Below are 14239 nucleotides of genomic sequence, written 5' to 3' on the forward strand. Positions count from 1 at the left end.
CAATATTTAATCCCACATCGAGATTTGATTTAATTAATTCGTCAACAGCATGTGTAAATGTATAAGAACTTAATATAATTTCAGTTTTTAGTTTTTTGTAGTATTGCAAGTAGCAAGTTGGTTATTTTGATATTCGCATGCATGAATCGACCGTTCGGACTCTACTTCAGCTTTGGCTTCAGTTTAGACCAATGAAACAAACGTAACATTATTTTCCCAACTAATGAATTACTAGCCATGGAATACTAGTGGGGGTGGTTGCCCTAAGCTCCTCATCGCCAGTCAGTAATACTAGGGCAAGGACCATAACCCCAGTTCACCCCCCCCCCCCAAACTTCAACCGTAGTCGGAGTCTTTGGTCGAACATAGTGATCTTTGACAGGACATTTTGCCACCATGTCCCCCGTGGAGAGCCAATTAGTATAGTTTATCATAATTATTGCCATCCTTTTTATCTGATAATAAGTGACAGTAATTGACTGTAGAGCAACATAAGACCTTTTCCATTTGAATGGTCACTGTTAGTTCCAATAATTGTTTCTATATAATAAAAAAAAATCTTCGTAGAAATATCTTGGGGCAACGTGATATCAATTTTCACCGTTGATAGCAGTAGGCAGGCTCCAAGTGCGTAAGTAAGAGATAATGTAATTTGTAAATTAGTTCTCTATATTCATAGCATTCATTATACCTTAAGTTATCATGATTTCTTTTGATAAAAAACACAGAAATTTAGCATTTAATTAAATAAGACAAATGAGACATAATAGTTTGAAAAAACTTTCTGACGAACTACGTATGATACATTTTGCAATTTGTTGCATCAGATTTGACGCCGACTGTACAAGAATTATTATTGCGAATTAAAAGACGATATGGGACGTTCTTTGAAATATAAAGTAAATTAATTTGTTTTTGATTTTGCTCGGAAAATCTACCCTGAAAAAATAATTGATGTTAGAAGCAATAAAAAACTTGATACTTTGGATTTTTCTGAAAAAAAAAAAATTCAAGTAAATATACTATTGACATTGTTTATACGTCTTACGTAGTTTACATACAAAATCTTGATCTCGTTAGTCTAAATAATATTTGTCAGAAGGCCTTGTAAGGACAGTGAGACGAGCTATCACCAACAACAACTGATAGTTTATTCAAACATGTGCGAGAATATAATACAAGGTGCGGACGGAAAAGTAGCATGCGCGCAGGCGCCAACCTGTCTTGAACTAACCGCCACAATATGTGTTTTTTTCACACGTACAAATGCTTGAAATACAAGTCAATAGAAATATGTAGCGAAATGATAAGTACATAAAATTATAGCTCTGAGGGAGCGGAATGAATATATACAGTGAACCACAGTGTGGCGAAAAGAGAATTTAAATGATGTGGAGAATTCGATGAGAATGCTGGACGACGGAGGGAGTGATGTCCTTACAAGTACTGCCCCCCAAGACATCAGGTGGCGTAGAGGGCTGATGAGACCAGTCTTCGTATCGTTTCGGGCGTCGGAGGGTTCCTCTTGTTCTTGAACGGAGGGGCGCGTCGACGGTCGGCGTATGGATCGCTACCTCTCGTCGTCGTTTGTTGCTTTTCTTCTCATTGGGCGCCTTGTTTTGAGGTGGCACTCTGGATCTGCCAGGTCCCGCAGAGGCAGAGTCGCTTCCTTCGAGAAACGCTGGTTTCACACAGTCTATTGAGACCCAGTCCTCTTGGCCATGCACGTCGAGAAGGAAGGCTTTCGTCGTTTTCTTGATTACTCGGTAGGGGCCTCGATAGGGTCTGGTTAGCGGCTGTCGATGAGCGTCGACACGGACGAAAACATACCCACAGTCGTCCAGGTTCCTCGGCTTGAAATGCTTAGTTCTGTCCAGGTAAGTTTTAAGACATGGCCTGAACTTTCTGGCGATGTCCCTGAGATGATCCAGCTGCGTGTCGTCGGTTGATGTGGGAAAGAATTCGCCGGGAACTGCGAGCGCCTCTCCGTAAACCTTTTCAGCGGGCGATGGCTCGCCATCTGCGCGAGGGGCGGTGCGAAGGCCAAGAAGTACCCAAGGAAGTCGTGATTTCCAGGCCCCGTCGGTGCAGCTCGCCATCAGGGACGCCTTGAGGGCGCGATGAGTTCGTTCGACCATGCCGTTTGCTGCGAGGTTGTATGCCGTGGTGCTGTGGAGTGTCGTTCCCATCAGGTTTGCCAGAGCCAGCCATATCTCTGACAGGAAAGCGGGGCCTCTGTCTGTCGTGATGTCGTCAGGAACGCCAAATCTGCTCACCCAGCTTGACAAAAGGGCTTCGGCGCATGCTTGTGTCGTAGCTTCGGTCATCTGTGATGCTTCCAACCACCTTGTGGAGCAATCGATGATTGTCAGCAGGTAGCGAGCAGATCCCGAAGGCGGCAAAGGTCCCATGACGTCGATGTGGATGTGACCGAAACGTCTTTTTGGTTGGGGAAAATCACCTATCCCCGATTCGGTGTGATGGCTTATCTTGCTTGTCTGGCAATTGATGCATGTCTTTGCCCATTCCCGGGCGTCCTTTTTGATCCCTGGCCAGATGAACTTTTCAGACAGGAGGCGAGCAGTGGTGCGTCCCGAGGGGTGTGAAAGTCCATGGATGATGTCGAATATTTTTCTTCTGTAGGAAGCCGGAATCCTGGGGCGTGGGCGGCCGGTGCTGGTGTCGCAGAGGATAGTTACTCCTACTGGCCCGAGGGGAATTGCAGTTATCTTGAGCGCAGATGGCCCCGTCAGGTGATCCTGTGCCTCTAGGTCGGTGTGCTGCTCGTATGCGAGGTTGGCGTAGTCAATTCCCATGTGGATTGCGTCGATTTCAATCCTTGAAAGGGCGTCTGCGACTGGGTTTTTCTTTCCGGGAACGTAGCTTATGGTGCACCCGAATTCGGCGATTGCTGCGAGATGACGTTGTTGTCGGGAGGACCATGCGTCTGTCAATTTTGTGAAGGCGTTGATGGTCTGTCGCGATGGTGAAGGGTGCGCACTCCAGGATGTGCCTGAAGTGGCGGATGGCGAGGTTTCAGTTTTCTGCTGAAGAATGCCAATGGTCGAGAAGAACCATCGACGAGCTGTTCCAGCACAGCCCCACAGGCGACGTTGCTGGCGTCGGTCGTCAGTCGCAGAGGGGCGTTGTCGTCGAAATGAGCCAGGGTGGTGGCGTTGGCGAGGGCGTCCTTTGTGCGGGTGAATGCATGTTGTTGTGGGGAACCCCACTCAAGTTTCTTCGCCTTTCCCTTCAGGACGTTGTCGAGGGGTGTCAGGGTCTGTGCGATGTTGGGGATGAAGCGCCTGTAGTAATTGACCATCCCCAGGAACTCCTGAAGTTGGCGGGTGGTTGTAGGTGTCGGGAACTTTTTGATGGCGTCCTCCTTGGTTGTCATGGGTTTTACCCCACTCGAGGACACGCGATGACCGAGAAAGTCCACTTCTTCAGCGCCGAATATGCATTTGTCGAAATGTACAACTAGGCCATTCTCCTGCAGGCGTTTGAGGACGGCGCGGACGTGCCTCCGGTGTTCCTCCTTGGTCCTTGAGAATATCAGGATGTCGTCGACGTAACAGACGCAGAATTGTAGGTCGCCCAGGATGCTATCCATTAGGCGTTGGAAGGTCGCCCCCGCATTGCGTAGACCGAAGGTTGAGTATGCGAAGGTGTAGGATCCGAACGGTGTCACGATGGCAGTTTTCGGAATGTCCTCTGGAAATACGGGGACCTGGAAGTAAGACTTGAGAAGGTCCATCTTGGTGAAGTATTTCGCGCCATGCAACGTATTCGTCAGGTCTTGCATGTTGGGCAGTGGGTAGTGGTCGGGCGTTGTGATGAGGTTGAGGCGCCTGTAGTCGCCGCAAGGTCTCCAGGTCCCGTCAGGCTTCTTTACCATGTATAGGGGAGATGGCCAGGGGCTCGATGCTTTCTTACAGATACCCATGCGTTCCATGTCCTTAAAGGCACGTTTGGCGTCCCTCAGCTTCTGGGGCGGGAGGCGGCGCAATTTGGCGTGTGTAGGAGGTCCCGTCGTCGTGATGTGGTGGTAGATCCCGTGCTTGGAGGGTGATCCCGGCGATTGTCGGAGATCGGGCTTGAAAACGTCAGGAAATTCTTGCAGAAGGTCGGTGTAGGGCTGCGTCATTACAGCGGATACGGACATTGTGGCAGGGCCGGCTCTCAGGGCGCGGGACCGGTAGGTTCCTGTGTTGATGAGGCGTTTCCCGGAAACGTTGACAAGTAGTCCGTGGTGAACGAGGAAATCTGCACCATCGTCAGCGATGGCGAAGGGCCAGGAATACGAACGGCCCAGGATAGATATCCTGAGGATCCTAGTCCCATAATACCGTATGGGAGACCTGTTGGCGGCGACGAGCGAGGGGGCGTCTTTGCTTGGACCACGGTCTAGGTCGGCTTGTGACGGCGGGAACGTTGACTGCTTAGCGCCGGTGTCGACCGTGAGTCTATGGTTGAAGACGGTGTCGAGGATATAGAAACCATTCCTGCTGCGATGGTGGTAGGTGGTTTCTTTTGGCATCATCTTCTAGGGAAATTGCATGGTGCCCTACATTTCTTGGCGTCGCTGCTGAACTGCTGGTTATAGAAGCACCATGGTGGATTAGGCCTAGGGTTCGGACGTGTCAGTTGCGGTGGTTTCCTCCTTGCCAGAGCGTTGATCTCGTCATCGTCGTCAGGAGGTGTTGATGAAGAGTCTATGGAAGAGCAGCTGAAGGAGGAGAACGAAGCCGATACTGATGATGCCCCGAGGCGAGATGCTTTGGAGGCCTCGTGGAGCTTCTGAGCCTTTGACAGGAGTTCGTTCATCGGAAGTGTGTCGGCGTCCGTCAATTGGGCCCTTACGTCTCGCGCCGTCGGCCGTTGCTGTCGGTCTCGGGAAGCATTAACAGGCCGGTCAACTCGTCCCACGTCTCGACAGGAGAGGTGTCACCCATGGGTTTGCCGGCGAGTTTCAGGACTTTCTGTGCCCTTGCTGTAACGGAGAGTGAATAGATACCGATGAGTTTCATTCTCAGGTCGTCGTAGGAAACTTGGCCAGCCCAGGCGTCGAGCCATGGGGAAATCTTGTCGATTACCTCCTCTGGGATGGAGGTGAGAACGATGTCGGCCTTGGCGCAAGAGTTGCTGAGCCTAGCGACTCGGAAGAGTACGCCCGCTCTCAGGAACCAGGAAGCGGTGTTGTGTTGAGAAAACGGCGGTAGTTCGACTTTGGGCGTGGAAGCGAGGCCGTTGGGCGTGATGGGCGGGTTGAATCCGCCATTGTGGTCAGTCGACGAGTCGGTGAAGAGGTGGGAGGTTGATATGTTGGTTAAGCTCATCCTACTGCCTTACAAATGCACCGAGGTGTGGGAGCACCAAAGGCCGAAGCTCACGCCTAAGGTAACGGAGTAAAAGAAGGTAGCACGGCCGTAATAAGTCCGTTAATGGCAAAGCCAAAACCGCTGATGCTACTTCAACTCCGGGGTCACCAGTTGTAAGGACAGTGAGACGAGCTATCACCAACAACAACTGACTGTTTATTCAAACATGTGCGAGAATATAATACAAGGTGCGGACGGAAAAGTAGCATGCGCGCAGGCGCCAATCTGGCTTGAACTAACCGCCACAATATGTGTGTTTTTTCACACGTACAAATGCTTGAAATAAAAGTCAATAGAAATAGGTAGCGAAATGATAAATACATAAAATTGTAGCTCTGAGGGAGCGGAATAAGTATATACAGTGAACCACAGTGTGGCAAAAAGAGAATTTAAATGAAATGGAGAATTCGATGAGAATGCTGGACGACGGAGGGAGCGATGTCCTTACAGCCCCTTTAAGGGTACCGTCCGCCCCGGTGTTTTGACATAACAACTTTCAGAAATCGAAAATCGTTTTAATGTTTCTATGTATGCAAAAATGTATCGTACATACTCTCCAGAAGTTTCAGCCAATTATTTCTACAAATAATGAAGATGTCATCCTTACTGCATCGTCTGCATGACTGAGTTTGACAGAATCGTCGTTGTGTGTTTATTTTTGCATATATATATAATGATTTTTTCACTTATGTTTCGAAATCTCTTACGTTGGCAGAAATGGAAGTCATTTGTAGAGGCAGAGGGTAGATGAGCGAAAACTATGAGCTATGAGAACAGCAGGCAGAGTTTCCAAAGACTATAAAAGTTATAATGCATATGTTTGTTTACTTGCAGTTCGTATGTACATTGTGTTTTCACAAACGTAGGGAACTTATAGCAAGGCCAATGTTACCTAAGGTCATAGAAAGAACAGAAAGTAAGCAGACTGCAAGAAAAAAAGAACCGAAAAGAGAGGGAAACATGAATAGGAGTACAAAGCTGGAACATGCTAACTAAAACTCTGGCAACAATGAGAGGCCGCTGGCAACTCATGACACCCTTACGCCAAGTGTAGCCTATTAGTAAACTTAGGGTTCAAATACCTCGTTTAGGGTGCATTTATGTAGGAATAAACAGTGAAAGTAAAAAGTAAGGTTATCATAATTAAGTTATCTTGTTTTTTTTTTTTTTTTAAAAAGAAGGGAAAATTTATTGCAAATCTTTGGGAGCTCATAACTCAAAAACATACTTATTCACACTTACGTACATTTTTCTCACTTATTTATTGTTCGATTTTAGAGAGAAAGGTATTGAAAAGAGGAATAAATATACCACAATTTTGTTTACCAGAATTTAGATTTTCCTATTTCTCTTTTCATGAATATTTTACCTCTAGACTAAGAAAATTGAGAAATAAATTAATAAAAAAAAGGAAAATTAAAAAATATGTTGCACAGAATTATTGATTTATAAAGACGTTTTGATGGTATAATTTTCAAAACAATTGATGTCATATTAGTGGAGAAAAATGTACCTAAAAATATTTCTAAATCAGGATTTTTGCTAATATATCAAAAATATTTTGATCAAATGGAATGAAATTTTTATATGATGGAGGTATTATATATGTCTAAAACATATATAGTGTGAGGACATCGTCTTATCCGTCGTGTTTCCTCCCCCTGGACATTTTCTGTATATTGTAACTTTATTATTTATTCCACACAGTGGATTGTTGAATAACAATGTTGCGATCTTTGAGAGCTTTATATCCATGTATAATAATGTATATTTCATTAGGCTACTGCCTTGATATTTTACATTTATATTTGAATCAAAACACAAATGATTGTGGCGGTTGGGAATGTTTCCCTCCCGGGCTACTTATCCGTCCACACTCTGTAATATAGTGACTGTTGCATGTTCAGTAAATTGTCAGTCTCTCTCTGCTCATCTTGTTGTCCTCACAACTGGTGACCCCGGAGATGTTGGAAACAAATAGCAGTTTTGGCTTGCCATTAACGGACTGATTACGGCTGTGTTTCCTTCGTATATCTCCTTTTGCCATTAACGTTTATCCCACTTAGTTTCGTGAGGTAGCAATGATGAGTATATCTGACATAACCAGCTCACGCCCTTGGCCCGATGCATCAATTGACCACAACGAAACCGCCCAGCCCATTGGGCCAAGCAACCACTCAGCTACGCCCAAAGTCAAGCTGCCACCGTTCTCACAACATAACACTGCCTCTTGGTTTCTGAGGGCGGACGTACTTTTCAGGGTGGCCAAGCTAAACGACCCCTGCGGCAAACCTGACATCGTCCTGACCTCCATCCCTGAGGAGGTCTTTGACAAGATCTCCCCATGGCTCGACGGCCACTCCGCCAACGACGACCTGCGAACCAAACTAATCAATATATACTCGCTTTCTGTCTCAGCAAGGGCACAGAAGGTCCTTGATCTCAGCAATAGAGCTATGGGCGACACCTCTCCCATAGAAGCATGGGATGAACTGGTTGGACTTCCCCTGCTGCCAGAAACCGACGCCAATGGACGATGACAGGAGATAAGCCTATCTCGCGAAATATTCCTCCGACGCTTTCCGCAGGACGTGAGAGCCCAGCTCACCGACACCGACATCCTGCCGATGAACGACCTCCTGTCAAGGGCACAGAAATTATAAGAAGCCTCCAAGGCCTCCCTGGCGCATCATCCTCCTTAAGCTGCTCATCCCTCGACTCCTCGGCGGGCCCTCTGCTGACGACGACAAAATCCTCACCCTGATGAAGAAGAAACCTCCTCAGCTGATGCAGCAGAACCATAGACCTAACCCGACTTGGTGTTTCTACCACCAGCAGTTTGTGAGCAACCCAATGAAGTGCAGGCCCCCCTTCAAGTTACCGAAGAAATTCTGACGCCAGACACCGCCGACATCAACCGTAGCTGCAGTAGCAGATCACGGCAAGATCGGATTCTACATCCTCGACGCCTTATCCAACCGTAAGCTTATGGTTGATACCGGCTGTATACAATCAACATTTCCTCCCTTACAGGCCGACCTAAACTGGGCGCCTAGCAGTGATGCCCCCTCGCTCATCGCCGCCAACGGATCTCCCATACGGTGTTATGGGACTAGGGTGCTTAAAATCTTAATCATGGGGCGATTTTACTCTTGGCCCTTCGCCCTCGATGATGTCAGACACCCGCTTCTCGCCGCTGACTTCCTGGCTAACCATGGCCTCCTCGTCGACGTCGCCGGGAAACGCCTCATCGACACCGGGACATGCCGAACCCGCCCACTACGAGCTGGTCCGGGTATCACACCAACCTACGCCGCTCTTCTTCAGGAGTTCCCCGACGTTTTCAAACCGGAACTTCAACAATCGCCAGGATCCCTCTCCAAGCACGGGGTCTACCACCACATAAACACAATGGGACCTCCCACACACGCCAAGTTCCGCTGCCTCCCGCCGCAGAAGCTGAAAGATGCCAAACGTGCCTTCGAAGACATGGAACGGATGGGCATATGCAAGAAGGCGTCCAGCCCTTGGGCATCTCCGCTCCACATGGTAAAGAAACCGGACGGAACATGGAGGCTCTGTGGTGACTACCGGTGCCTTAACCTCATCACAATACCAGACCACTCCCCTCTGCCGAATATGCAAGACCTTACCAGCACCTTTCATGGGCCAAATTTTTTATGAGATGGACTTTCTCAAATCATACTTTCAAGGTCCTGTGTTCCCAGAGGACGTGCCTAAGATCACCATCATAACGCCGTTCGGCTCCTACACTTTCTTATATTCATCCTTCAGCCTACGCAACGCAGGGGCCGTGTTTCAACGACAGATAGCATCCTTGGGGACCTGCCGTTTTGCATCTGCTAGGTGGACGACATCTTAATCTACTCCAGGACGAAAGAGGAACACTGAAGACACGTCCGCTCCGTGCTGAAATGCCTTCAGGAGAACGGTTTGATCGTGCGCTTCGACAAGTGTACATTCGGCACCGAGAGGGTGGACTTCCTCGGACATCAAATATCCGCAGCGGGCGTGAAGCCCACATTGACCAAGGTGGATGCCGTGAAAACCTTCACAAACCCGACGATCATCCGGCACCTTCAGGAGTTTTTGGGGATGGTAAACTACTACCATCACTTCATCCTCAACATCGCCCACATTCTGACTCCCCTCAACGACGTCCTGAAGGGAAAAGCCAAGAAGCTCGTTTGGGGTCCCCTGCAGCAAAGCGCCTTCGACAGGACGAAGGCAACCCTCGCCGAAGCCACCACCCTGGGGTACTATGACGACTTTGCCCCCCTGAAGTTGACCACCGACGCCAGCTGCGTCGCCTGCGGTGCTGTCCTCGAACAGATCGTCAACGGTTACCCGCAGCCCTTGGCCTTCTTCAGCAAGAAACTCAAACCCGCGGAAACCAGGTACAGCACGTTCGACAGGGAGGTCCTCACCGTCTACCTCGCTGCTCGCCACTTCAGATACATGCTTGAAGGAACGCCAGCCCCTGATTCACGCTTTCACGAAGTCTTCAGATGCATGGTCCTCTCGCCAACAACGACATCTGGCAGTCATCGCAGAATTCAGGTTGCACTATCAGCTACGTACCGAGTAAGAAGAACCCCGTCGCCAACGTCCTCTCCAGGATCGAAATCAACACGGTCCACCCGGGGATCGACTACGCAAACCTCGCCTTAGAACAGCAGAATGACCCAGAGGCCCAAGACTATCGTACGACAGTATCAATGCTACGGATGAAGGACATTCCCCTCGGACCGGCCGGGGAAACCATCTCTGCGACACCAGCCCATGCCCATGGATTCTCACCTCCTGTAGAAGGAAGATTTTTGCCGTCGTCCACAGATTATCACAGCCCTCGGGTCTTTTATCCAAAAAATTCATCTGGCCAGGAATCAAGAAAGACGCCCGTGAGTGGATGAAAACCTGCATTAACTGCCAGACGAGTAAGGTCAATCGCTATACTGAGTTGGGAGTCGGCGATTTTCTCTAACCCAAGAGACGATTCGGACACATCCACATGGACGTCGTGGGACCTCTGTCGCCTTCAGGTTCTGCAAGATACCTCCTGATGATCGTCAACCGCTCCACTAGATGGTTAGAAGCAACTCCGATGTCCAAAGCAACCACCCACACCTGTGCCGAAGCTCTCCTGTTGAGTTGGATCAGCCGCCTCGGTGTCCCCGACGATATCACGACGAGCCGAGATTCCGCCTTCTTGTCAGAGATCTGGCTCTCTCTGGCAAACCGGATTGGAATGACACTCCACAGCACCATGGCATACAACCCTGCAGCGAACGGCATGGATGAGAGAGCTCATCGCACACTCAAGGCAGCCCTGATGGCAAGATGTACGGTTGAACATTGGAAAGCGCAACTCCCGTGGGTCCTCCTTGGCCTTTGCACCGCTCCCAGGGCAGACGGCGAACCTTCTGCGGAGAAGGTCTAAGGCGAGGCACTTACGGTCCCTGGCGAATTCTTCCCTGCAACTACTGAGATACACAAAGCTGGACCACCTGAGAGAAATTGCCGGGAAATTCAGACCATGCCTGAAAACATTCAAGGACAGGACCAGACACTTCACGCCCAACCCCTGACTAGACCTTATTGTGGCCCTTACGAGGTTATCAGAAGAACAGCCAAATCTTTCCTCCTAAACGTCCACGGACAAGAAGATTGGGTGACGATCGACCGATTAAAAACAGCATACCTTGAAAGCAACAAGAAGATCACCGCGGGCCCTGGTAGACCCAGGATTCCACCTCAGAACAAATCATCCACCAGACGGGAGAAAACCACGCAACGAAGGGGGAAAACTATTCCTCCGAAACAGGACAACCTTCCCCTTCGCTCAACCACCGGAGGGGAATTACGTCGCCCTCCACGATACAGGGATTAATCGCATCAACCATCTACGATGCCCGCTGTCTGGGGGGGGGGGGGAGTACTTGTAAGGACATCGTCTTACCCGCCGTGTTTCCTCCCCCTGGACTCTTTTCTGTACTATATTGTAACTTTATTATTTATTCCGCACAGTGGATTGTTGTATGACAATGTTGCGCTCTTTTAGAGCTTTATATCCATGTATAATAATGTATATTTCATTAGGCTACCGCCTTGATAATTTATAATTATACTTGAATCAAAACACAAATGATTGTGGCGGTTAAAAATGTTTCCCTCCCGGGCTACTTATCCGTCCGCACTCTGTAATATAGTGACCGCTACATGTTCAGTAAATTGTCAGTCTCTCTCTGCTTGTCTTGTCCTCACAACAGATATGTGTATTTTGAATAATCAGAAAAAAATTCATGGCATGGTGGACCGTCCCCTTAACTTTAAAAGGCGCAACTGTTTATTATCAAAATTTGATAAACAGATTTAGTAACGAGCACAAGTCGTTCATTGCCGTCAATTCAAACAAATCTTGTCTTAACGATAAAAATCGTGATAGTGATGAAGGCGATGAGCAGATCATTAATAATTCTTTATCAGAAAGAATAACTACTATGCCCATAAAACATCAAATGTCGAGTAACACCATTAAAGTTTTCGGAGAAAAGGATGACGCCTATGATCATCGAAGCCATTTACGAAGGTACACTTGTACAGCCCCACAAATGAGTAGTTATTTGAATAAATATGATATTAATAGTAATCCATCCTGCCTAAGTAACTTTGATAAATCAAAAACAATGTTTATCAGTTTAGTGGAATTGAGTTTATTTTTATCTGGTCGATGTCTTATAATTTGATTAATTTTATTTTTATTTTTACTGTTTAAAGTAACTTCATAGATATTATTATGGATTAACGGGATGTTGATTGATAAAAGTAATATAGGTTTTTTTTTTTTCCATATTTATCATTATATGCTATTTCACCTTGAAAGAATATATAGTATGCATATAGATAAGGTGCTTTTCTAAGATTTTGAATAATTTTCATACGTTTGAAAGCAGTAAAAGTGGATGTTTGCATATCTATAATCACAAGAGGACTAGGTTTTGGTAATCCACTTTTAGAAGCTGTCACAGAATATAAATTAGATTCTACTAAAAATCTATAATCTTTTAAAATATATACAACTTTTTCAGGAAAGGTATGAATGTAAGAATAAGAAAAACTTGAATTACATAGAATGAAATAATCATTGTAAAATACGAGTGACGCTTGTATCCCGTCAAATTTCAAGTAGAATGAAGATTGGCGAGAATATTTCCTTTTTTCCATATACGCATTTTGATTTACGATGTGCTTAGGTTTACTAGATTTAGGTAAAACTATATGTGATTGTTTAGCAATGAAAGGCATAATAGCACTTGAACCCCAACCCAGTCGAAAATAATCGTTGGTGCTTTCCTTGTTATTAAATTCGGGACTCGTTATTTCACATTCTAATATAAAAGGGTAAGATTTTGTATAATCATCTGGGCATATTCTTTGATAAAGTTTAGTAGCTTTTCTTTCAAAGTAAATCAATTTGACAGCTATATTTGAGCTGTCAAAAAGAAGCAATGCCTATAACCTCATCATGTTTATTTAAAAGAAATAAAAGGTCTGAGAGTATTGGACCCTCTATACTACTAAATAATACTTCTCTCGTTAATGTTTGTTCAACAAACTTTTCTTTAGTACAAATCTTTTTTCTTGTATTGAATAGTATAAGTATCTCTGGTTAAATCTATACAAAGTCTATAATCGCGAAAAAAAAAATTTCTCTAGATATAAAGTTCATGTTAGAAAAATCATTACAAGATATCTTTAATTTTTTGAATAAGATAGAATGACTCGAATCTACATATCTTCTTTATTCCTTTTCTATATTATAATCTATTTTATTTTCTTTCAAAATGGTAAATGTTATAGATTCAGTTAATTCTGCATCAAAAAATACGACTACCATATTTATTAATCGTCTTTCTGTTGTCAAAATTACATTTTTGATACTTTTAATTTCATAAAAGAGACGAAGAGAAAATGAAACCTTATTTGCTGCATAAGCTCCTAATAATTCATCTCTAAGTTTAGGTTTATTATATAAAGCATGGCTAAGAATTTCATGTAAAGTTATGCTAAAACTGTAAGCGTATACAGCCATAATATATTTTTTTATAGTTGTATAATTTTATAAAAAACTTAATAATTTTTTCAAAATTATAATTCTGCGTAAGAAGCAGAATTTTTATCATAACGTGAAAGATATACGATGTTTATATTTTTTACACAAATAGCAAGGATGGATAATCTTGGTGCTGTGATTAGATAGACAGGTATAAAGTAAGTAAGATTACATATGAAGGAAGGATGGATGGAAAACAGCCATCAACCATCTGTTGCAAAAATAGAGGTTGAAAATAAATAAGAAAAGAAGTACAGTTGATCGTTGGATATCCACCTCCCAAAAAGCTAAAGAAATATAAAACTGATGATGAACGAATAAAAAAATCGTAATAGAAGTTGATTCATTAGATTGTTCTCTTAAAATATATTAATCAGTTCTAGACAAATTATTAAAAACTGCAAATTCGTCAAAAAAAAAAAAAAAAAAAAAAATCATGCGCATACAAAAGCGAGGTAAATTAGAGTATTCTGACACTAGTAAATATGGAATCTTGTATTGTCTGTTACAGTAACAACGATACTGCATTCAAATATTGTACTAAAAAATCTTATGGTATTTTGTGTGCAACAGCCACAGATATATAAGATGTTGATTAATTATTCCCCAAGTTATTTAGCTTTAAAGCTTTTGTCAGAAAGAATAAGAACTTTAAATAGTAAAGAATCTTATAATATATTTTTGAATGAATTTCCAAATTATATTGGAGAAGGCCAGTATACGT

At 45.0% G+C, this 14239-nt stretch overlaps 2 protein-coding genes across 2 annotated transcripts; both read left to right on the forward strand.

The window, feature by feature from the left end:
* Positions 1 to 8144: 8144 nt before the first annotated feature.
* Positions 8145 to 10073, forward strand: LOC137618374 (uncharacterized). Its single transcript, XM_068348541.1, has 3 exons — positions 8145 to 8222; positions 8415 to 8930; positions 9327 to 10073. Exons 1-3 carry the CDS (start codon positions 8145 to 8147, stop codon positions 10071 to 10073), a joined length of 1341 nt encoding a protein of 446 aa, XP_068204642.1.
* A 340-nt stretch (positions 10074 to 10413) lies between these two features.
* Positions 10414 to 10842, forward strand: LOC137618375 (uncharacterized). The gene has a single exon (XM_068348542.1). It carries the CDS (start codon positions 10414 to 10416, stop codon positions 10840 to 10842), a length of 429 nt encoding a protein of 142 aa, XP_068204643.1.
* Positions 10843 to 14239: the final 3397 nt, after the last annotated feature.

This window comes from Palaemon carinicauda, chromosome 24, assembly GCF_036898095.1.
Source record: "Palaemon carinicauda isolate YSFRI2023 chromosome 24, ASM3689809v2, whole genome shotgun sequence".
In the NCBI taxonomy this organism is placed as follows: Eukaryota; Metazoa; Arthropoda; class Malacostraca; order Decapoda; family Palaemonidae; genus Palaemon; species Palaemon carinicauda.